Source organism: Sinohyriopsis cumingii, chromosome 6, assembly GCF_028554795.1.
Source record: "Sinohyriopsis cumingii isolate HCF-2022 chromosome 6, ASM2855479v2, whole genome shotgun sequence".
NCBI lineage: Eukaryota > Metazoa > Mollusca > Bivalvia > Unionida > Unionidae > Sinohyriopsis > Sinohyriopsis cumingii.
Genome location: NC_142966.1, coordinates 1,992,645 through 2,016,725, shown reverse-complemented (window position 1 = coordinate 2,016,725; position 24,081 = coordinate 1,992,645). Strand labels below are relative to the sequence as shown.

The 24,081-nt window shown below is 33.2% G+C and overlaps 1 protein-coding gene across 1 annotated transcript in view; it reads left to right on the top strand.

Moving 5' to 3' along the window:
* LOC149796270 (cGMP-dependent 3',5'-cyclic phosphodiesterase-like) overlaps nt 1-16,664 on the top strand; it is a 322,613-nt gene extending 305,949 nt beyond the window's left edge. Inside the window, exon 30 of the mRNA XM_089960908.1 lies at nt 2,059-16,664. Within this exon, the coding sequence (XP_089817034.1) occupies nt 2,059-2,350 (292 nt within the window). The 3' untranslated portion in view covers nt 2,351-16,664. The remainder of the gene's footprint in view (nt 1-2,058) is intronic.
* The last annotated feature ends 7,417 nt before the right edge of the window (nt 16,665-24,081 follow it).

Genomic DNA, 24,081 nt, shown 5'->3' with positions numbered 1-24,081 from the left:
TGGTACTGTATTTAAGAGGAATTTTGTAGTTTGCTCTCAGATTACATCCATGTTCATTATGGATTAAATATTTCATATTCTACTTTTTTATCCCCCTACCCCTAGTATATTGTATTTGGTAGGGGATAGATGTAGATACAGTATCACCATGTTTGTCCATGAACAAGTTTGTTTCCAAAGCATTACTTGGAAACCATTCAAAATTTCACTATGAAACTTGGTACACATATCCACTTTATACTAGTGGTCTAAATGTATCTTTTGCAATTCAGATTTTTCTGTCCATCCATCCTTAATCCAAACTTTTGGTTAAAGGAGAAACTAAAAATCTGTTTAAGATACCTCTGTGAAAATAGGTACATATGTCAGGACTGGTGGTATAGATACCCTTTTTGCTATTCACATGTCTTCATTTTCAGTATTAGTAACGTTTTCATCTATCCATACTTCCCTTTTTCATTTCTGTAGCAGAACTCCAAAACATTTAACTTTTTATGACCTAAGGATGAGTTATGACACCTCTGTTGCTTACTTATGAACAATGCGCCGTTTTCTCTCCTTGACAATATTTGATGAGTACTGCACAATCCTAATGGCGATATTTGATGAGTTTAAAAATGGGTGCAAGTTTGGAGGTAGATTTTGCCATTATAAAGTTGGGGCATTTTTATTTTCAGCCAATTGGTTTGATAGAAAATAGAGTACTGTAATTATACATTGTGAAATTTGAAATGGGGTGTGTGTGATTTTAAGCACTATAAATAGTATATTACAATCTGGAAACCAATGCATGCACACCTTGTTTATACAAAACGGTGGACCATGTTTCAGATTTAGATAGCCACATCAAGAGCAAAGGATTGTAGGAAATTATCAATGAAAGCTCTTATTCAAGTTTTCTGGCTTTAGTGCTGATGATATACCTAGCGATTCAGACATCTCTGGCTTTAGTGCTGATGATACACCTAGCAATTCAGACATCTCTGGCTTTAGTGCTGATGATATACCTAGCGATTCAGACATCTCTGGCTTTAGTGCTGATGATACACCTAGCGATTCAGACATCTCTGGTTTTAGTGCTGATACACCTAGCGATTCAGACATCTCTGGCTTTAGTGCTGATGATACACCTAGCGATTCAGACATCGCTGGTTTTCGTGCTGATGATATACCTAGTGATTCAGACATCAGTAGCAGTCTTTACATAAGTGAGGGAATGGAGGGGGTGGAGGATATTTTTTCAAGTATTTTTGGAAAAGTTCTTAAACATTACTTGCAGGTTCAGTATTTCTTTTTCTTAATTTTTTATCTTGAGTTTTTTCATGATGGTAGGATGTATACATTTTAATACATATTTTTAGATGCTGTATGTCATGATTTTCTAATCTAGCATCCTCATTTTAGACATGTCATGACTAAGTTTGCATCCTGATAATAAATATAATATATGCTGAATTTCAATACTTTGGAAACTTTCAAAGGTCAGAAAGTGCACATTTTGAGGCTGAGGCTATCGTATTCATAGAATCAAAAACCTGGTAACATCCCTGCAACCTTGAAATTTTTGTTCATAAATTTTGAGACAAAATTTTTAAGCTTATTTTCATCAGTAGCATCCTAGTTTTACAATATATGTATTCCTAATGAGCAAATCATAAGGTTTGTGTCATGAATACTTTTTATTTACTAGATTTGTGAACCTTTAATAATACTAATAGTTAATATACAAGAGGGATCCATTGTGTAAGTGTTGTGTATCCAAGACCAGTGACCAGTCAGGTGCAGGTTCTAATCCTGTCCAGATAAGGCTGCTTGAACTTACATGGTGTGTCCCAGCGCGGGCCACTTGATGCAAATAGCAGCAACACAATATAATCACCATTGTGTATTCTAGTTCAGGCACTTTTTCAGATTTCCCCAGCACAATAACCTCTTCATTTGATGGTGTGTCCCAGTGTAGTGAAGTATTCAGATTTCCCCAGCACAGTATAACCTTTCTTACTTTGGTGTGCCATGAAACACCAATCAATCAATCTAATTACATTATTTTTTTTGCAGCTTGTTGTCAGATCTCTTCCCAGCTGCAGAACCAGTCAGCAGAGCAGTAAAGGAGAATTGCGCCCATTGGGAAAAGATTGCCAATAAAGTTAAGCTGAGACGAGGAGGAAGCTGTGCCAAAATGTCCATTGACCAAATTCTGGCACTGGAGATTGATGATGAGACGGATGCATCAAAAACTAATGACAAGGACAACCAACAGCAATCAGAGGTTTCAGAAAATGGCTGCATGTCACCAGTCACATTGCAGGATGTTGATCATATTCACACAGAACAAGTGGGACAGGGTTAAAGAAAAGAAAATGCTTCAAGTTGACACGAATGACTGATCATTCAGATACCAATAGTTTAGATAGAATGTTCTAGCTACCATTTAGTGCTTTGACAGAGCTGAAGCACATTTCATATGGCATAGCTCTTTTTATATAGAAAATTGGAAAGCCACATTTAATTAAGGTTTGTGCTAGTACAGATATTTTGATCTCATCAGCAAAGTTGGTAGAGGAGATAACATTTTGTATGTTTTCTCATGTGTTTTTTTTTGTTATGTCCTCAGTATCTCAATCTGTTTAACCTACAGTTACGAAAAGTAATGCATCCATACAAAACTAGGTCACTATGATCTACTTTGCATGCTTTTGTGACATTATATTTTCAGCTGCTAATTCATTGCACCCATAACATTTTGGACTCTATTTTATATACACTTAAGAAAAATGGTATGTAGATACATTTCAGTGAAAGTAACTTAACCTCATCATGTTGTGACTTTTGTATTTTGACCTGTTGGTTGATTACACCACGAATATTATGGACTCTATTTTACATGCACCTGTGAAAATTTATATGTGGATACAAATCAATGATGGTAACTTTGACATATGAAACCAGGTAATTGTGATCCACTTTTCATACCTGAGTGACTTGTATTTTCAGCTACCCACTTACTGCTCTGTAGCATCAACTCCATTTCACTTAGACGTGATGTATTTTATTTGATTGAATCTCAAAGATGGTAACATTACAATAGCATACCCAAACTAGGTCACTGTGACAATGTTTATGCTTGAATAACTTTCAAATTTTCAGCAATCCATTTATTACATCCTCAATAATTTTCAACCATATTTCAGGTACATTCCTGAAAATTGGTCTGTATATGCATGTAAGTTAGGTACTGAACCATACAAACAATGAGTTATTATTATATATTCACGTGTGAGTTGAGTTTTTGGGTTCAGCCATCTGTTCGTTACATCCTCAATATATTGACCCTATCTAATTTGTTTTTAAAAGATTGTAATTTGGATGCTTAACAGGGTGAGTAATCCTACGATATAAACACATGGTAATTGGACCTAATTTTATGCTGGAGCAACTTTTGTTTTTCAGCTATCCATATGTTTCTTCAATATCTTGTGCTTTTTTATACTTATATTCATAAAATTTGACACATGCAGGCTTCTCAGCCATATTGAAACTAGGTCACTGTGACCTTGTATTGATGTACAAATGTTGTTTTTTCAGCTATCTGTTAATTACACCTTCATAATCTTTGACCATATTGGATATATCTCAAAAAAGAGTAATTCAACCATACCAAAAGTAGGTAACTTTGATCTAATTTTCAGGCTTGGTGACTTTGGCATTTTCCTGTATTCCATTCTGCATATTGTTGGCTACACCAGATGTGCTCTTGTTGGATAGGGGATTTATGTTTATGAGTATATCTACGGGACTAGATTTTGTTTCTAACACTGTGGTAGGATTTTTGATCTGCCACTGGAATAGATATTTAACAAAGCTTCAGAAAGGGAACAATTATTTTTAACCAGGGTATCGACTTTTGCTCATTCAGTATTAATAGTCATTATTATTATTATTGTTATTATTATTATTATTATGCAATAATATCCCAAAAGAAATGAATATATTTTAATACTTAGATTTAGAATTAGTTTATTTCTTCAATTTTGTTATAAGTCTGTCTTACTCATAAACATGTATTTCCTGTGAAAGTACAGTAATTTTAATACTGATTATGCTAGGTCTGTCTTACTCAAGTTTATCAACTTTTATCAGGGATTATTAGTTTATCACTGCAGCTCTCTGCGCTCATTTCACTGAACAATTCCATATAAATTTGGTAAGGGCTTTTGAAGGGCTGTCTGCTCTCATTTCTCGAAAGATTCGCATATAAATTTGGTAAGGGCAGTTGAAGGATTTTAGTTCAATTACATATAAATTTGGTAAGGAATATTGAAGGCTTTTAAATTGGCTACTTATAAATTTGGTACAACTGAAAGATTTTAGTTCAGTTACATGTAAAGTTGGTACAGTATTGGGCTATTGAAGGCTTTGAGTTAACTTACATATAAATTTGGTACAGGCTATTGAAGGCTGTTAGTCCATTTACATGTAAATTTGGTATTGGGCTATTGAAGTTATTTAGTTCAGTTATATAAATTTTTGGTAAGGGCTATTGAAGGCTTTTAGTTTACTTACATATAAATTTGGTATTGGGCTATTGAAGGCTTTTTATTTACTTACATATTAATTTGGTATTGGGCTGTTGAAGGATCTTAAATCAGTTGCATATAAATTTGGTAAGGGCTGTTGAAGGCTTTTATTTCAGTTATATATAAATTTGGTACAGTATTGGGCTATTGAAGGATTTTAGGTCAGTTTCATATATATTTTATATTGGGGTGTTGAAGGATTTTAGTTCACTTACATATAAACTTGGTTCAGTTATATATAAATTTGGTAAGAGATATTGAAGGCTTTTAGTTAGTTGCATATGGATGATTGGAGTAATCAAGTTTATTCTTTGTGCTCTATGTTAACCAGTCAGATTAAAACTGGATGAGTAACCAGACCAATTAAACCTGGATGAGTAACCAGTCCAATTAAAACTGAGAGAGTATTTAAATCATTGTCATTAACCAATCCAAACAAAATGAGTAACCAGTTCAGTTAAAACCTGATGAGTAGTGAAATCTTTCCCTTCCTATATATTTAAAAATGGAATATCCTTAATTGTTTTTAAACATTTAGTGGGAAATCATCCTTGTCTTGTAAGGCAACAATGGAGTTTAAACTTCCATTACATTTCATAAAGTCTCAAGGACAACATGTTATCATACAACAAATATCTATAGAAAAACATTATAATCAGGTGTGCATTGTTTAGAGCTACTCCAGAAAAAAATATTTGGAGATGGATAAGAAGGCATTTTTAAAACAAGTTAAAGTACAGGTGTTTGGAATAAATTGATAAACAAGACATTTTTAATATTCAGTATTAAAAATTTACCTCCTGACCCCACCCAGCATGTAATATTGGAATATCCCTTTTGTGCTTGTTATTGGTTTGAATTCAGTAACAAACAGAACATCAAATGAACTGGATAGATTGAAAAGTTAAGATGTAATAATTGATAGATTGAAATGTTAAGATGTAATAATTGATAGATTGAAAAGTTAAGATGTAATAATTGATAGATTGAAAAGTTAAGATGTAATAATTGATAGATTGAAAAGTTAAGATGTAATAATCTAACTTGAAAAAACTTTGATCTACCTCTGCAATTAGTTTTGGAATATCCCTTATGAACTGTTAATAGCATGAATGCCAGTGCTAACAGTCATTCACTAATGTCTGAATTTGGTTTTTGGTGTAGTCATTGCTGGACAACTTTATTTACCATATGTAACACTATCTAGACTGATGTCAATATTTTTTGTCTCAATTTGGTTTTTGGTGTAGTCATTGCTGGACAGCTTCATTTACCACATGTAACACTATATAGACTGCTGTCAATATTTTATGTGTGAAACAAGTGATAAAAAGTCGTTCATTAACAAATGATACATATTTCACATATTAGAATAAGATAGGTCATCATTTTATCCTCATGGATCACCCATTATTTAATCATATGGCTGAGCAAGTCTTAATATTCTTTGGCCCAGATTTTATCATTGCTAATTCACTTGTCATTGTAAACTTGTTAGCCATGTATCATAGGATAAAATGGTGAAAATCCATAAAATATCATTTTTTTAAAAATTGTTTTACTCATTTTATGAAGTTACAATGTGTGTCATGGTGTTGTGCTTGATTCAGGATGTTCTTCATGTAACCATTTATAATTGCTATTCATCTTGAAGGAGACAAATTTTCCAGAAGCATGCTTGTCCACTGGACAACCAAAATGAAAAATCTAGTTGCCAGGCAAAAACATCTGGTTGATCAATCAAAAACCTTTAAAGCTATTCACATTTTAAAAAAACAATTTCTCAAAATTTAGCATTAAATTTATTGCATATTATGTCCAAATGTTGGCAAGTTGCTATTTTATTTTTAATTTATAATATTATTTCAGTGATTTTGTATCATTAAAAACACACATTAGACCCTTATCTTTAAAAGTTGGTTATCTGACTGGATTTAAATTGTTAGTCAATCACTTGATTGCCTGTTTTAATTTTTAATAGTTAAACACTACAGGGAAATAGATTTTTTCTGCCCCTGCTAATTGCTTACATATGTGAATTATATATTGTATTTCTCACACCATATCTATAGTGTGTACACATAGTGTTATCAATATTTACCTGTCACATCATACCCGATTTGTTACAGATTTCATTTTTTGCTCAATATTATTTAAAAGACCTTCTAGTGCACTTGGGAAAACCTACATCCAGTTAATTTCTTGCCTTTTCCAACACTGCATCATGTTGACATCCATATGATGATAAGTGCATATTTCTAATCTATAATGTAATACCTGATAAAGTAATTACCTGATAAAGTAATTACCAAATAAAGTAATTACCATCTTAGCAGCATTACTTCCTTTGCTGTTGAAATCCTTACATATTAAGAATTTCTTTTTTGTCCTTCTGTTATATAGAACTTAAATGTATCTTAAATCTGTATTTGTACAAACATAGTAAAATAAGGAAAACACACAATTGTAATACAGCTCATATTCTGTGTAAAGTTTTAGAGTTCTTTAATCAAACATAATTATAAAATTCCTGTTATGTTTGATAAAAAGTGGCTTACAAGCCTTTAGTTTCATTCAGTTATAGGATTCAAATGGCTGACAGCAGTGTTAATAAAACAGTTGTTGATAATAAAAAGTAACCATTGTCTCATCAAAGGGGACTTTAAACCTATGATAGAAAAGATTAGAGGCAGTTTTTACATTTATTTATTTTTAACTTTGCTGTGAATGTTTATACTTGTTATGTCTATTACATTATTTTATTGAAAGTAATTCAACATGCACGGTACTTGTAGTTTTTTTATATTGTTCAAGTTTATCGTCTTTGTGATACACAAGTTATCAGATTTATCCAAGTGATATTACATTTTAGTTTTTACTAATTTTAATTTTCTAGTTAATTTCTTAAACATGTCAGAATCAAGGTTGATCATCATTACACAGATACATTTTTTTTCAAACATGTACCTCACTTCTTTCTAAGTACCCTGTAATATTAGTTTCTAGGAGGGGAAGTAAAGTCAATTGAATACTAAAACGAATTATTACATCTTTTTCTTGGGTCCGATGTTTAAACACAACTCCCATTAGGAAAATAGATCTTACAGAAGTTTCTCCAACTCCCAGATAAATTAAAATAAAATAGCCATTCAAAAAATAATAGTTTCTGTGTAATGAGCCCATTTTGTACTTGAGTTAATTTCAGATTTTATTATTTTTTGGTATCTAATTTCTTGAAACTTCTTTGCATTAATAGGTAACAGATAATTGTATTGTTTTGATTTGTGGATGGTATCTGTTAGAATTGGCCGTCCTCTAGATAGGATAAAACTGCCTCTTATTCTTGGTGAAAGTTTGCTTTCATATCAAAATACTCAGTAGTTTTATTATGAGTTTTGTTTCAGAAAGTCTATCGGATGTATTTAATATTTACCTTTACAGCTGCTGACACAAAATCTATCTGATGTATTTAATATTTACCATCACAGTTGCTGACACACGCAAAGAATCTATTGGTTGTATTTAATATTTACCTTCATGGCTGCCAACACGTAACGAAATGTGTCAGATATATTTGATATTTACCTTCATGGCTGCCAACACACAAAGAAATGTGTCAGATACATTTAATATTTACCTTCATGGCTGCCAACGCACAAAGAAATGTGTCAGATATATTTGATATTTACCATCATGGCTGTCAACACAATGAAATGTGTCAGATATATTTGATATTTACCTTCACGGCTGCTGAGACACAGAATATATCAGATGTATTTAATATTTACTTTTGTAGCTGTTGACACAAAAATAACTATCGGTATTTAGTATTTACTTTCGTAGCTGTTGACACAAAAATATTGGATGTATTTAATATATAGCTTCACAGTTGCAGTCACATTTTACATTTGATCAAATAAATAAGCACTTTTATAAATCCTCTATTTGTTTTTATGCATGTACTTTTGAAGTAATGCAGATCTTATGCAATCTAACCTGCCTTAGAGGCTGCCTCTACTAACAGACATTTTTTTCTTTCCCTTCAAGTAAGTGATTGTAGAATTTTTTCTATATCAAGAAGTGACCTGTCTCATTATTTTTCCTACCTCCAAAAGTGGCCGTTTAGAACCTATTCGACTTTATGTTCCCATTTGCATTTGATTGAGTTAGAGTGAGTTTTTCAGTGTAGAACACTAGTGGAGGATCACTTTCACCACATGACTGTTGTCATTCATCATTTGATTGCTGTCATTTAATGACACATCGTTTACAGCAATCATGTTACACAGAAACTAACACACACACACATACCCTCCATTTTCTGTCATCGCTTGAGTGTTCTTTCACAATTTAGATAAACATTAATGCAGCACATTTGTATCATAACATGTGCAGCGATTGAAGTTGACATGCAAACAAGATATTTTGCACTGATCAACCTACTATATTTAAAGCTTCTTCAGTATTGATTATAAAAAGGAATTGTTGTAATTGTCATATTTTTAAATGTTATTCTGATTTTTATTTATGGAAAGAAAATCATTTCTAGATAAAAGTCAAATTAATTACTATATAATTATGTTTCTTTCTGCCTTATTTAATCTTAGAGATTAGAGTAAACAAGCTTTCTTCAGTATTAAATTCTGACACTTTGTATTCCCGTTACCATATCATTGCACAAGCTGTCTTCATTACTCACTTTGGACACTTTGTGTTCCCATTACCTTATCATTGCACAAGCTATCTTAAGTACACTTTGTAATGCCATTAATATATCAGTGTATAACCTGTCTTAAGTACACTTTGTATTCCAATTACCACATTGTACAACCTGTCTTAAGTACACTTTGTATTGCCAATACCATATCATTATACAACCTGTCTTTATTACTTAATTCAGACACTTTGTATTCCCATTACCGTTTCATTGCACAAGCTGTCTTCATTAGTCAATTCAGACACTTTGTATTCCCATTACCATACCATTGCACAAGCTGCCTTCATTTCTCAATTCAGACACTTTGTAATGCTATTACTGTATAATTGTACAACCTGTCTTGGGTATATTTTGTTTTGTTAATACCACATCATGGCACAGGCTATCTTGAGTACACAATTCAGGCACTTTGTATTGCTAATACCATATCATTGCACAGGCTATCTTGAGTACACAATTCAGACACTTTGTATTGTCATTACCATATCATTGCACAGACTATCTTGAGTACACAATTCAGGCACTTTGTATTGCCATTACTATATCATTGCATAGGCTATCTTGAGTAAACAATTCAAACACTTTGTATTGCCATTACTATAACAATCTTAAACATTATTTTTTAAAAGTTGATATGTGTTTAAACTTCATTTAATGTTTTACCCGAGTTTTTCATTTCAAGCTACAATTTTTATGCTCGTTCTTAATGTGAGAACATTTTGAGTGGGTGTTTTGCTGTTTGAAAGTTACATCAGTATTCGTAATACACCACTTTAACTTCAACCCTTATTTTTCATTCAGGAATGTGAGAGAAATAATCTTTCATTATGCTTTGGTGATGGATAGGAATCTTCCACCCACAGAGTAAGAAATCCTTGTGTCTGATGCAAAGTTCTGAGGAAGTTTCCTGTCGTACACCAATGATGTGAAGGATGACATGAATCTTTATATATTACTGATACATAATAATACCTTTTAGCAACAGCGTGTCATTTGATGACTATTTTTGTGATGACACCTAGTATAATATTGAGAAACAGTCTTGTTCAAGTAAGGGGATTAACAAATCCACCAACTGGTGTTCATGTCACCTAACAAAAACTCAGAAACAGTTTGGGTCTTTTATAAATTAAGGAGCTTTACAGGATCACACAATATTGGGAAATAGCCTTTTGCCAGTTCAGGGCTTAACAGAATCTCGTAATACTGGGAAACGGTCTTTTTCAAGTTAAGAGCTTAACAGAGTCACATATTAATGAGAAAGTCTTTTTCAAATATGGGGCTTAACAGAATCACCAACTGATGTTATTTTGATGTCACCTAACACAGTATTGAGAAACAGTCTTTTTAGGTAAGGAATTAAAACTGAATCATCAGCTGGTGTGAAATGTATAAACTCACTGAATTGTCAACATAATTGGAGTATATTACTCTGCTGAATGTTACATAAATTCTGTCTAATGATTACTCATGCTAGATCCTCAACATTTGATCAGGTTTGTTGAAACAAATGGTACGCATTGTAGGACAAGAATACAGATTTTAAACTTGGTTGACATGTGTAAACCTTCTTGCACTCATAAACTTCGTTGATGTGTGTAAATCTTCTTGCACTGTTAAACTTGGTTGATATGTGTAAATATTCTTGCACTCTTAAACTTGGTTGATATGTGTAAACCTTCTTGCACTCTTAAACTTGGTTGATATGTGTAAACCTTCTTGCACTGTTAAACTTGGTTCATGTGTGTAAATCTTCTTGCACTGTTAAACTTGGTTCATATGTGTAAATCTTCTTGCACTGTTAAACTTGGTTCATATGTGTAAATCTTCTTGCACTGTTAAACTTGGTTCATATGTGTAAACCTTCTTGCACTGTTAAACTTGGTTCATATGTGTAAACCTTCTTGCACTGTTAAACTTGGTTCATATGTGTAAATCTTGCACTGTTAAACTTGGTTCATACGTGTAAACCTTCTTGCACTGTTAAACTTGGTTCATGTGTGTAAATCTTCTTGCACTGTTAAACTTGGTTGATATGTGTAAATCTTCTTGCACTGTTAAACTTGATTCATATGTGTAAATCTTCTTGCACTGTTAAACTTGGTTGATATGTGCAAACCTTCTTGCACTGTTAAACTTGGTTGATATGTGTAAATCTTCTTGCACTGTTAAACTTGGTTGATATGTGTAAATATTCTTGCACTGTTAAACTTGGTTGATATGTGTAAATCTTCTTGCACTGTTAAACTTGGTTGATATGTGTAAATATTCTTGCACTGTTAAACTTGGTTGATATGTGTAAACCTTCTTGCACTGTTAAACTTGGTTGATATGTGTAAATATAGAAGTATTCTGATGATAAATTTAAATATCAACAAATGCCTGAGACCCTCACTAGTTTTTAAAAAAATGCATATTTACATATTTTGCAGATCTTACATTGAGATCAAATACTATGATACAAGTAGAGGAATGGCAAGAAATTGACCTTAATAATAGTAGCATGTTGCACAATTAAAAAACAATATTTATAGATGGGTTAAGGAGGAGTTAACAGGTGGGGAAAAGTATATATTAGAATCCTGTGTGAAGTGATACTGTGATGATTTAAAAACAGTTTGGAAGAGATACACATCAGAATGTTATGGAACAATTCATCATTCACCCCATAAACATCAGATGTTATGGGAACAATTCATTCTACACTCTGAAAACATCAGGATGTTATGGGATAATTCATTATACACTCCTAAAATTCATTATAACCTCCTAAAACATCAGTGGAAACTGATACAAGATTTAAAAAAACAAAAAACAAGGTACAGTGTGACCCTGCTATTGCACACTTCACTATAATATGAATTCATATATAACACGATTTTGGCATGGCATTCAAAATTTCATAAACATGTATTTTTCTAATACTAAAAAAAAAATTGTTTTCTGTCTTAAGAAAAGTATCGTGTAAAAGTTTATTATCATTATATTGTAATTTATTTTACTGACAGACAAAAAAATAAACCATCTAGCTATTTTTTTTGTGACATTGTTGGCCGTTTAAACTTTTATATGCAACCTTGGGTTTGAGTAATGAAATTCAGAAGCACCATGAAAGGAATCTGCAAACTTGATATCAAATGCACTGGAATTTATTTATTGTTAGATAAACAGATTCTTTGTTCATTTCTCTATCAATAGCCTCATCCCCCGAGTAACCTTGACAAGATAAAAGGCCAGTTTAAGTACATGTACGTGTAGCATGTAAACAACTGTAACCGTGTGCTATTTGTGGCAGTTGTAGTGAAATGTTTAGTGCCAATCGGATTTAGATCAAAACAAGGACTATCAATTTTTTATGTGTTTTTTCTAATGGGGTGTGAGTCATATATGAATTTTATAAAATGTGTTATCTATACTCGAATTCATGGCTTTCTTGTATATGTTTACAGTACTTAAAGATTATGGATTGTATTACACAAATGTAAGTTGTCAATATTAGTGTTTTTCAGACTAGTTTATCTTCATTTAATCAAAAGCAAGTATTTTTGCACACATTTTTATCAAACCCCACACCCACCATAATTTAGGTAAATGCATCATTTTCTTAAGCTAATGGACTTTATTGGTTATAATATGGTTCAGGCTATAACATGGTCAGGTTCCATAGACCCAAACCATCATGTTATAGTGGGGTCACACTATTTCATTGGAGATGCTATTCAGTAAGTAGTAAAGGAACCAAATATAATTATGACTTGATTTTTAACTGTACAATAATTATTGTATTTTTAAAAAAATTTAGAACCATAGTTATTCTTTTCAGTTACAGTTGTAATGTATGCATTCATTTAGTTACATGCCAGGTGAAAATTTTCTTCTTGTCTGTATGGTGACATGGGTTAAGTGCATAATAGTAACAATTTCTAACCAATTACCTATTTCATGTAATATTTATTTAAGTGTCAGTCCTATTGGCAGCTTAACCCATTTTGCATTATTTAAACTCTGTCACATATCAGTCTGAAAAATTATCACAACAGTCCAGAACTCTTAGTCAATAAAACATCTAGCCATCAGTTATTTTGTTAACAGATTTTTGTAAAAAAAATGACATTTGTTGAATTATCATTAAACTTGCACCATATACAAAAAAGATATTTGCTTGAAACAAGTGAATAACCAATATATTTCATTGAGTCGGTGAAAAATGTGGTATTTTCACAAGGGTGAAGCCTGTAGTAAAATGGCTTTGTTTTTCACCCACCCATTGAAATATATTGGTTATTCACCTGTTTCAAGCAAATATCTTCTTTGTATATGGTGCAAGTTTAGTGATGAAATATGTTTTCAATCATAGCAAGCAAATTTTCTTTTCATTTTATGCTGAGAATCTTTTTATTTTATGCTCAGACATATAGGCTAGCAAGATATACTGTATAACATATTGAAGTAGCAGAATGGATGCTGTGTTAGGGCATTGGGTTACCATTTATGTTTTGCTGTATTTTGTAATTATTTGGAAAGAAAATACAAACAATAACATAATTCTCCTTCCAGACCGAAACTAAAATAACATTTTAAGATTTTTTTTTAATAACCATTGTTGGATTTGAACTCGAGTCGTCTTTAATCGGAGGCAGACATATTTACTGCTCAACTGCATGTCTAAGAATAACTTCAAATTTCTAGGTTATGTTGACTGACATCCAGTAAAAATTGTATTTATTCACTCCAGCAAAATGTCAAGGTTATTTCTCTCAGAAAACCCAGTAATTCACAGTCCTGCATACAACTTTGTATTACATTTAATCTTGTATGCTTGATCTGGCATTATATACATCTGTACAATCTGGCATTAGATACATCTGTACAATCTGTACTTCCTTCTCACACCACCAGATTCAAACTACAGAAGTTTCTTTGATGTCTGCCCATAGATATATTTAGATGCAGTGAATTGAACTTTCATAAATCCCAATCCATTTTGAATTACATTCACATAGTAAAACTATAAATATTTAGAAATTGTAAAAGAAGAGGTTATGTAACAAATACAAAACCACATTCATCTTTTGTTCCAAGTGTGGGGAAAAGAACTCTTTTGATATGGCTTGTGAATACGACTCGACCTGATGGCCTCAGTATATCCCTATGCCATATAAAACTAGTTTTGTCCACTTACTTGGAACAAAACACCAATGCAGTTTTGTGTATGTTTATAATTTTTTATTTCATTAAACATTTAATTCATTAATGAATTTGTTATCTCCAAGTCAACTTTTAAATTTTCACTAACCATCACCTCATATACAAAGTTGAAAAGAAATCTAATCTTGGTCAAAATTTAACATTATCAAACTATGGTCAGACCTATAACTTGGTTCATTTGTCACAAGAAATTCAGACAAGAAAGGAAATCCATCTACCTTGTTTCAGATGTATTTTCTTCTCCATGTATTTTATTTCTAGATTTACTGCTGAGTTAATCTGACTAACAAGACCAGAGGTTGATTTTATACTTTGTCCATTTCAAGCATTAGGAAATTATTGTACAAGTCTAATTCTGGATGCTGAACTCTCAGAATCTTTTTCATATTCATATACATTATTTTTATGGTAGTAAAATTCTGGATGATCATTATCTGGTTCATGTACAGTAAATAAAGACAAATAAAGATAATCTTGCCAATTTTTTATTAAATGCAATGAAATTACTATTAAGATCTTGTTTCAACTTTAGTTCACCTGTCCCTGCATCCATTATTCAGCTTGCACCATTGGTTGCATATCCATCAACATTTGCTTGCTGCCACTCTGGCATCCATGACCTGATTTTGATAAAATTTGGAATATGGGCCTATATGACCTAAATCCTGGACAAGATTGATATGGAGTGAGATCCAAGCATGTTAATGAGGAGATCCTGCATCAGATTGGCTACACTTGTTACCACTCTGGAATTCAAATTTCTGACCTAATTTGGATCAAACATGGAAAATATGCAGAATTATCAAAATCTTGGAGAAGCTGTATGAGGAATATATGATGCCAGATTTTTTCTAAGATGATAAATAAAACCTTACAATTTTCAAAATCTTCCAAATAGCAGGTAGTATTTTAATGTAGCTCATTTTTTTTGTTCAATTATAAAGTCATATATGAAACATGTTGTCATAAATGCCTTATAGAGATTTAAAAAGAACCGTTTTTTGATTTCACCAGAACAGAATATAGGAATAAGACATAAAGGAGAAAAGCATCGTGATAAAGAAAATGACTAAATAATGTATTAAATCTTCTAGACTGTTGAACAAGGAAGAAAATGGGCTGATGATGTCTCACAGTTTTTTTGTGGAAGATTCTTTACACATCTTTTTTCCCTACTCAAAGTGTAACTTTGACCTACAATACTTAACAAGATGGAAAATCTCTGAACATCAGCTTTCGGCGACATTTGGCAATTTTACAAGTCAAATCATCAATACAGAATTTTATATCAGTTATGTCTCCTCTCTCCCAAAAGGTGAAGGTGCCTATGATGTTGTCCTTGACAACTTAAGCCAGACAGACCAAATAATCTAGGTTATGGTTACTTACTGCAAAGATGGTAAGGTAATACTTTGTGTAAAATGATAGATATGGAATAAGGAAAATGTGTTTTTGCACTTAAAAAAAAAAAATCACTCCCAGTTTTCATTTAATTGCCTTCAACTCACTTGTCCATATGTCATTGTTCTTCTATTGCTACAGAAATTATACGATCATGTTACTCATGCAAAGGCTTTTTCTTCAGTACTTTCCTGATTTTCTATGAACATTTCCATAACATAGTTGTCATATAATAATTAGATTTGACATTTTTAAATTGTACTACAAAATTTTAACAGTGGTTGTACAGAAAGGTGACTGGTTGGAAATTCTGACTCGATTACTTGACATTTAAATTCTGAAAGCTATTGTTCTGTTTTTTTAAAGACATCATGTTATCTTAAAGTAAGACATGTTCTCTTGAAGAAATGTTCTCTTGAAGTAAGACATGTTCTCTTAAAGTAAGACATGCTATGTTGAAGACATGTTCTCTTAAAGACATGTTATCTTGAAAACATGTTCTCTTCAAGCAAGACATCATGTTACCAGTATCTTGAAGACAGACATGTTATCTTTAAATAAGACATCATGTTACCAATATCTTGAAGTAAGACATGTTATCTTGAAGTAAGACATCATGTTCTCTTGTATTTTAATACTCTTATGTTTATTCATTCTTCACTGTAAATAAAAATGAGGATGCTTCCAACTTAATTTATTTGGCAGTCATTCTATTTTTCACGTTTTACATCTTGTTATTTGAATAAATTATCCAAATTAAATTATTTTTGCTTTTTTTACTCTGCCAATACAAAGCAGTCATGTTAAAGTTTATTTTGTCTTGTTATACATCTGTCAGTAACCAACTCTTTCCATTTGTTGTATATATTTTGAACAAATTTCCATTATTTTTTTAAGGACATACATTCAGATTCTAGAATGGCTTGATATTTATTTTATTCCAAGTGTTTTTTTAAACCTAATTCTTAATAAATGCTTCTATTTAACACACGGCAGCCATATAATCTACCTAATTTATTTAACATGTGGCAGACATATACTCTACCTCATTTACAGTATTCATGCATAAATGCTACTATTTAACATGGCAGGCATAAATTCTACCTCATTTATAGTATTCATGTATAAATGCTACTATTTAACATGGCAGGCATAAATTCTACCTCATTTATAGTATTCATGTATAAATGCTACTGTTTAGCATGGCAGGCATAAATTCTACCTCATTTATAGTATTCATGTATAAATGCTACTATTTAACATGGCAGGCATAAATTCTACCTCATTTATAGTATTCATGTATAAATGCTACTGTTTAGCATGGCAGGCATAAATTCTACCTCATTTATAGCATTCATGTATAAATGCTACTATTTAACATGGCAGGCATACACTCTACCTCATTTATATAAATGCTACTATTTAACATGGCAGGCATAAATTCTACCTCATTTATAGTATTCATGTATAAATGCTACTATTTAGCATGGCAGGCATAAATTCTACCTCATTTATAGCATTCATGTATAAATGCTACTATTTAACATGGCAGGCATACACTCTACCTCATTTGTATAAATCCTACTATTTAACATGGCAGGCATAAATTCTACCTCATTTATAGTATTCATGTATAAATGCTACTGTTTAGCATGGCAGGCATAAATTCTACCTCATTTATAGTATTCATGTATAAATGCTACTATTTAGCATGGCAGGCATAAATTCTACCTCATTTATAGCATTCATGTATAAATGCTACTATTTAACATGGCAGGCATACACTCTACCTCATTTGTATAAATGCTACTATTTAATATGGCAGGCATAAATTCTACCTCATTTATAGTATTCATGTATAAATGCTACTATTTAACATGGCAGGCATAAATTCTACCTCATTTATAGTATTCATGTATAAATGCTACTGTTTAGCATGGCAGGCATAAATTCTACCTCATTTATAGTATTCATGTATAAATGCTACTATTTAACATGGCAGGCATAAATTTTACCTCATTTATAGTATTCATGTATAAATGCTACTGTTTAACATGGCAGGCATACACTCTACCTCATTTACAGTATTAATGTATAAATGCTACTATTTATATGTGGCAGGCATACAATCTGCCTCATTTACAGTATTTGTGTATAAATGCTACTCTTAACACATGGCTAGCACATCATCTACTTCATATACTGTATTCGTATATACAAGCTACTCTTAACACGTGGCAGTCATATAATCTACCTCATTTAAGGGGCCCAGAGTGGCAGAGTGGTCTAAAATGCTCACCGTTATGGATCACTGCCATCTCACCTCTGTCTGTGTGGGTTCAAGTCTCAGCTCTAGTCTAAAGTTTAAAGACTGTACTTTTCAAAGTGTAGGTTTCTGACCAGTTTAAAGACTACTTTTCAAGGTGTAGGCTTCTGTCCAGTTCATGGCTGTACTTTGCAAGGTGTAGGCTTCTGTACAGTTCATGACTGTAGTTGTCGAGGTGTAGGCTTCAGTGACTGTAGTTGTCAAGGTGTAGGCTTCTGTCCAGTTCAATGACTAGTTTTCAAGGTGTAGGCTTCAGTGACTGTAGTTGTCAAGGTGTAAGCTTCTGTCCAGTTCAATGACTAGTTTTCAAGGTGTAGGCTTCTGCCCAGCTTAAAGACTATTTTTCAAGGTGTAGGCTTCTGCCCAGCTTAAAGACTACTTTTCAAGGTGTAGGCTTCTGCCCAGCTTAATGACTGCAAAAGCAACAGGATCAAAAAATTGCCACCTGAATATCAAAGATGTATGGTCACTTGAGTGTAAAGAGTGTGCCATACCTGAATATCAAAGATGTATGGTCACTTGAGTGTAAAGAGTGTGCCATACCTGAATATCAAAGATGTATGGTCACTTGAGTGTAAAGAGTGTGCCATACCTGAATATCAAAGATGTATGGTCACTTGAGTGTAAAGAGTGTGCCATAGTGACCTCCTCCTAATGCATAAACACAATGTTACATATATCTATACTGTGTCTAATATTTGGTCCATGACTGTCAATTACATTGAGCTATACAAAGGCTATTGACAAATTTCAACCTCTCTGTTAATAATGAATATGTTTACAAGTTTGGGGTAATTTCCCACTGGACAATTAAATCGGGTGGGTTCTGTTGAAATGTGGGGATGTATTATGAAACATACGGATGGTATTGCAACATAGATCAAGTAGAGAAATATTGTGACATAGAGCCATAGGGTCTATATAAGGATGAAGAAATGACAATTCATTCCTGTTTCCTATGTTCTTATTTTAAAATCAGTCTGCAGATGTATTCAATGCTGCATTTTGATATAATTTGAGAGGGATTTTGGGGGGATTATTCATTGGAATTTCAAAGTGCTCATTGACTTTGGAATAAAAGATTATTCTGGGATTATTGTGAATTCATTCAAAGAAGTTTAAACAATGCCATTTTTAAAGACAGTTGGCAATTCAACACATTGAAGGCTACTGGTACAGCAGCACATTCAGGACCTCTCACTGGTCCTAAACAAAAACCAATATTTTTTAGTAAAATGTTTCTTCAATAATACCAGTTCATAATACCTTGGGAGAACTACTACCTTGCATATCCAACCTTAGCAAGTTTCAACTTCTTTGCTAAAAAGCTAAAAGTTATCTGCCAACCTAGGTGGCAGTGTGATCTCCCCTTGATATAGGGAGTGGAATCGAATCCCAGTGTTATAACTCAATGGTTTTAAACTAAGTAACAGAAAAGAGCAAAAGCCAACAAGTTTAGTAAAATTCAACAAATAATTTATTTCCCTAGGATAAAAGTGAACATTTCAAAGAAAGTTCCAGTATTGTGAATTCAATCCCAAGCAGTCCTTATAGCAAGTCAAAAGTATAATGTTCCAATAACCCTAATTAAAGTGATGTTCTGAATAAATTCCAGTCTTGAATGTACTGATTCTGCTAAGCCTTAAATGTTATGATATGCTAACAATTTTGATGAATCACAATGATATAATCCAGAATGCTCTTGAATGAACGCAAAATAATCCCAAAATAGAGGTTTAGTCCCAAAACATCACTGAGCACTTTGTGATTCCTTTGAATAATTTAAATATTTCCTTTCAAATTATAACTGAACACAACTAAAATACTGATTCCACTAGACCTCTGTTTCAGTAAGAGTAAATAATTCTGTTGATCAATACTGTTATCTAAAAACCTAACAAACAATAAGTGGGCCAGGTCTTTTACTTCAACTGTAGTAAAGGACATGACAAAAATTAGGAATATAAGGAATTTCCAAGGAGAAAACTAATGTCCTGAATTCAGATCAAAGTAAACATGTTAGCAAATATTATCTTAAGGAGGTTAAGTCTACACTCATGGATAAATGTTAGCTATGTAATGTGTTTACAAAATGACCCTTACAGTTTACAATCATGGACAAAAATTAAACACACAATATAGATATACACAACACCGTGAATACTTCATTTACTACTGCCAGTGGAAGGCATTCTCTCTGTATAGGTGTAACTGAGGGGAGGCATGGAGGGTGTATGTGTACTTTGATCAGGTAAATATTAAAGAGACAGTTTACTTCAAAAATTTTTTTCTTCAAATATGTTACCCAATCATAATATCTGAGGAGAATAGTTACAAGCTAGATGGAGATATAACTCCTTACCCCAAAAGACCATCTCTGGTCCCAAATGTATGTGAAATGGCTTAGAGATAACCTGACTGTGCTATGGCTATAGGTCCTACCAGATTGAGTTGAGCCTTGAGGATGAAAGATCTGAGAGAAAAAAGCTTGAGAAGTGGGCTCTGATATACATCCTAAATGGATGTTAGAACAGTTTTGCTTGAACGCAATGATTTTCGTGATTGCCCTAACACTGTGAGCTGAGATGCAAAGCAAATTCATTTGGTGTGTGGTTACATTCCAGTATGAAAAACGAATGAGCCACATTATCCAGGATGAATATATCCATGCTGATATATTGCCCTATCCATCTGTGAAGGGTAAGAAGAGGTGTAATCTCTTTCAACACAAAGGTTCGGTACTTTTTAAATACCACTTCAGAGCTACCATTGGGCATTGGGTCATGTAGATGACCATGAGATGAAGTGTCCAGTGTAGACAGGAATTTCACAACAAAAGTCTGATTCCCTGTTCTTGGCTATGAAAGCAGAGAGTATGTATTTTGCTGATTCTTTCTGCCACTCACTAATGCAGTAATGGAAGCAGGTCTCATATGAGGTGAACCAATAAGGCTTTTGAGAGTGATTCAAATGATGTATTGTTCAGCCAGGTCAGTACCCATGATAGGTTCCACTTTGTGCAAAAAGCCAATGTCTTTGGGTGTGTGTAATCAAAATTGGACAGAAGATCAAATCCAATATTCTCCCTTCCATGATGATGCAGGGTATCAGTGATTATGAAACAGTAGCCTTTGATTGTGATTGGTATTAAATGTTTCTCATCAAAGAGCCATAGTAATGCCTGTAGCGATATAATTGATTCTTGGGTACACCATTGTGTGATGTTATCCATTTATCTTTGTATGCTTTGAATGTGGAGGACCATCTTGGGCACACCATTGTGTGATGTTATCCATTTACCTTTGTATGCTTTGAATGTGGAGGACCATCTTGGACACACCATTGTGTGACGTTATCCATCCATTTATCTTTGTATGTTTTGAATGTGGAGGACCCTCTTGCTTGAGCAATTTCTTCACCAATGGTAGAAAACTGTTCCCAAGAGCTTGTTTAATATGATGCAGAAGTGCAAGTTCGGCAACTCCCATGACAAAACACTTGCCATTGTGGTTGTTTCAGCAGATCAGGGAATATCTAAATTTTTCATGTAAATTTTTGTTGGAAGAATGATGAGGTCACTGATCCATAATTTTTTCATCAAGTGGAGCTATCAGGATGATGCAACAGTCCAATCATCTTGCTTTCCCTATCACCTTCAGTTCAGAATCAGAGGTTTTTGGAAGGAAAGCATCCAAGACCTTCCAATCATTAGAAAGAGCATCAACTGCCCAGGTCTTCTGATCTGGGACTGGAAGGACAATGGTTCAGCATTCCACCTTGTCGCGAAAAGGATCACCATTGGTTAATGCCATCTGCATGAAAGAGGAGGGATGGGAAGACCATTTCATTTGTATTTGTTGATTCTTCTGGAATGAGTCTGCTAATACATTCAGTCTGCCTGGAATATGACAAACTTGGATGTGGATTTATTGTTGAAGATGCCACTTTACAAATTTCCAAACAAGAAAGCAAAGCTCTGTGGACTTGGTTCAACCTTGCTGTTTGAGAAAAGTCACCACAGTGGAGTTGTCGGACAGAATGAAAACTCCCTTCTCATGTGGATCGTCCTGCCACAAATTAAAAGCTTCAAAATTGCTTTCCTCATGAGAATGTTGAATTGTAAATGATGATCCAAAGGGGGGCACACTCCACTGGCTTCTCAAAATTATGGAAGGAGTTGTGGTGTGTCCATTGTGAACCAAGTGGTGCAAATGAATTGATGAGTGCGCTTAGGTTGATCATAGGGTGTAAAATGATATAAAGTTCCTCGAAAACTGCCTCTTGGGTCCATAGGTCATCCTGACATATCTTATGGTTGGTCACATCAGCATGGGGTTTTCATTGAAAGACTTCTTATGTCTAGCTGGTCCTAAATGAAAACATTAAGACATCCAACTTACCTTAGGGGGAAAGGAGATTTTCTTCCAAAACAGGATATTGTTCATTTTTATAAGCATGGTTCCCCCACTTTTCTAAATATAAATTTCCAGGTTTTTTCCAGGATGAAATTAATTTTTTCAAGGTTAACATACGACCATTACAAAATGGAATTAAAGAACATTTTGGATTATAAAGATGCATTTTCCAAATCTGAAGATGTTTCTCTTTCAAGATTCTTAAAAACATATATGTCAGAAAGAGGATCATATACAAAACCACAAAATAAGTTACACACAACAAATCCGACTATATTCCTATAAACTGGCATTTAAAGTCATTTCAATGTACAGAAGACCTGCATTATGTTATTTTGTTAACTTTCAAACCTTTAATTATAAAGAATTCTAGAGCAATATATGTGCATGTTATACAAAGTAAACATTTCCTTTTACTGTATGTTGTTGTTGTGGGGTTTAACGCCATTTTTCAGCACACAATAGGCTATACATGGCCGCCAGTATTAATGGTGGAGGAAGAACCCAGGAAAACCCTGGAAAGAACCACCAACCCACGAGAAGCTACTGGCAAGCTTTCTCACATACCCACACTGGCTGAATCCAAGACTTGAAACGGCGCAGACAAGAGGTGAGATGGCAGTAATCCGAAACAGAGAGCGCTTTAGACCACACTGCCACTCAGGGGCCACCCTTTTACAGTATGAAAAAAAAAATAAATGCAAAGTATTAGAATCTTATCTTGTAACAAAAAAAAGTATAACCCTGAATTTATGTGCCAATAAAATCTCAAACAAGATTTTTGAACCAACCTAAACTCCTTAAGACAATTTGGTTAAAAATTCCATCATTTAAAGACATTTACAAAAGGGTTGATTTAAATTCTGACAATGACCTTCAAAATTATATATTGTTGTATAACCCTTTACCTCATAGAGCATAGTGACTAAGTGCAGCGCGCTATAAATAGAACACCTGTTACCTAGTTGACAGCATACGCATAGGTCTGCCTGTGAACTGTTAAGCAATGTAGTGTATGTTACGTTTAACAGCAGTTTTAAAGTCTGATTGTTATAGCTGTGTAATTATTTTTCACAGAATAATTTTTATCTGCTTTAAAATCGAGAGAGAACTCGTTCACCGTCATGTCAGTGAGGCCGCGTGGCCAACCGTAGCTGCCATTTCCCATACTCGAAATTTACGTTTTTCGTTGGCGTCTACATCACTAAGTCATCTGAATTTGATAATCAATAAAAACTAATTGCTGCCTACATAAATATCAGAGCCTTTAGCTAAGTTATTGAATCTTTCATAGTTGTTAATCTAATCTTGAAAACTTCGTACGTACTGAATGAAATCTGCAACTGCCATTTTAGAGAGTGGAGATTACGACTCAGTTATTTTAAATAGCAGATATTGACCAGTGCATATATAGCGACCACGTGATCTGACGTAATA